At 56.7% G+C, this 2,321-nt stretch overlaps 1 protein-coding gene across 1 annotated transcript; it reads right to left on the reverse strand.

Annotated features, from left to right (window-relative positions):
- Nucleotides 1-277: 277 nt before the first annotated feature.
- LOC119279220 (lysine--tRNA ligase-like) lies at nucleotides 278-1,894 on the reverse strand. Its single transcript, XM_037560545.1, has one exon. It carries the CDS (start codon nucleotides 1,892-1,894, stop codon nucleotides 278-280), a length of 1,617 nt encoding a protein of 538 aa, XP_037416442.1.
- Between the last annotated feature and the right edge of the window lie 427 nt (nucleotides 1,895-2,321).

The following is a 2,321-nucleotide window of genomic DNA, read 5'->3' on the forward strand; positions in this document are numbered from 1 at the left end:
TATAGCAACTCAATGAAACAGAAAACCATATTGACAACGGGAGTTACGGTCCATTAAAATAAGATAGAACTAGTTAACATTCCTTGTTATTTCTCGAAGTACAAAAATTAACTATTTGTAAAGTACAGAACTTTTTTTATATAAATAGAGCGGCCTGTCCGATTTCTATATTAGAAACCACATTGTCTGTTACAAACTACTAGAGAGGACCTTACTGACGGAACAAGAAGGTACAGAACTAGGAAACCATAGACAAGGGCTTCATCTTTTCAAGCAGCTAGCTATCTTGAGGCTTCATGGCCGGGAACAGGAGGACCTCCTTTATGTTCTGGGAATCCGTCAGCAACATGGTGAGGCGATCAATCCCAAGACCACAGCCTCCGGTTGGCGGCAGCCCGTACTCAAGGGCTGTGCAGAATGTTTCGTCCATGGCCATCGCTTCATCGTCACCGTGCTGACGGTCCCTGAGCTGCTCCTCTAACCGCTGCCTCTGCACAACGGGGTCATTGAGCTCCGTGTAGGCGTTGCACACCTCATGCTTGTTGATGAACAGCTCAAACCTTTCCGTCAGTCCAGGCCGGGCCTCCTCGTCCCTGTGGGACTTGGCCAGCGGGCTCATGATCTCCGGATGGTTGATGATGAACGTCGGGTTCACGCATGTCTCCTCCAAGAAGTGCCCGACAAGCTTGTCCAGCAGCCGTGCCGTCGTGTGTGGAAGCGGGCACGTAATGTCGTACCTGGCACAAGCCTCCATCAAGTACTCGTTGGCATCGTCGCTCGACAGATCCTCCTCCGGTATGTTGAGATTGGCCATGTCCTCAAGTCCCTTGATCATGTCGATTCGCGCGAACGGAGGCGTGAAATCGATCTCGATAGGCGGCTTGTCGGTGCCGTTGACATGGTACCGTACCTTGTAGCCGCCCGTGAGCTCCTTCACCATGCCGCCCAACATCTCCTCCGTCAGCTCCATCAGGTCGTTGTAATCCGCATAGGCCATGTAGAACTCGCACGTCGTGAACTCGGGGTTGTGCGTCATGTCGATGCCTTCGTTCCTGAACTGCCTCCCGATCTCGTACACGCGGTCCAGCCCTCCGACGACGAGCTGCTTCAGGTAGAACTCCGGCGTGATGCGCATGTACAGCTTCATGTTTAGGTCGTTGTGGTGCGTGACGAACGGCCTCGCGGCGGCGCCACCGGCCACCACGTTCATCATCGGGGTGTCCACCTCCAGAAACCCACGCTCATCAAGGAAGCTGCGGATGAAGGACACGACGCGGGCTCGCGCCATGAAGACAGACCTCACCTCAGGGTTCACCATGAGATCAAGGTATCGTCGGCGGTACCGTGTCTCCTGGTCCTTGAGGGCGTAGCTCTCCATGTTCCTGGGCATGCCGGGAGCCCAGGGCAGCGGCGGCACGAGCCGGTGCCTGTTCGGCTGCCGCGACAGCATGTGCAGGCAGGGCGAGAGCACGACGAACTGGGCAGGGAATATGCTGAGCTCGCCCCTGTTGCTCTTCCGGGGGAACCCAGACACGCCAACGACGCCGCCGGCCTTCGCGCCCGAGTGGAAAGCGGAGAACTCCTCGGGCGTCTCCAGCTCCGAGGTCCTGGCGTCGGCCATGACCTGGACCTTGGCGCCGCCGCGGTGGAGGTCGTAGAAGAAAAGACTGGAGGACGATGTCCTCTTGCTCATGATTTTCCCAGCCATGGACTCCGTGACGTCCACCAGCTTCTCCCCGTCGGCCAGGTCCCTGTACTTGTGGACATAGTCGGCGACGGAGACGGTGGGCTGGAAGGCGTGCGGGTAGGGGTTGACGCCGGCGGCCTTCTGCGCGGCGAGCGCGCCGAGCCTGTTGTGGTAGTACTGCGTGGGATCCATGCCGTCGTCCGCCATGGCGCGCAGTACAAAACTCCCTCTTGTACTTGGGGAAAAACAAATCGGAGATTTTGTTGACCTTGCACCGGTTTCATTTTCTCTTTGGTTTATTAATATATACAACAACGTACCTGCCCAGGACTATGCGCTTGTTTGGACTCGATCGAACAAAACCTACCGTGTGTAGCTGCAACCCGGGACTTGCCAAACAAGCGCAGAGGGGAAATTCAAGGGAAAAAAGAGGTACGTTCCTCCTCTGCAGCGGTCAGCTTCTGCCTCCTGAGCCGCTCGGATTCCTTGAGGCTGATATGTAGCGCCGCCGCATTTTTGTGGCGCCGGCGGCAGGCCTCCGTCTCCGCCGAGGTGTAGGAGCCGCAGATGATGTCGCCGAGAGATCCTTGTCGGCGACGGCGGGCGAAAGCGTCTCTAACGTGGATCTGCAGGA

The sequence above is a fragment of the Triticum dicoccoides genome, chromosome 3B, assembly GCF_002162155.2.
Source record: "Triticum dicoccoides isolate Atlit2015 ecotype Zavitan chromosome 3B, WEW_v2.0, whole genome shotgun sequence".
Lineage (NCBI taxonomy): Eukaryota > Viridiplantae > Streptophyta > Magnoliopsida > Poales > Poaceae > Triticum > Triticum dicoccoides.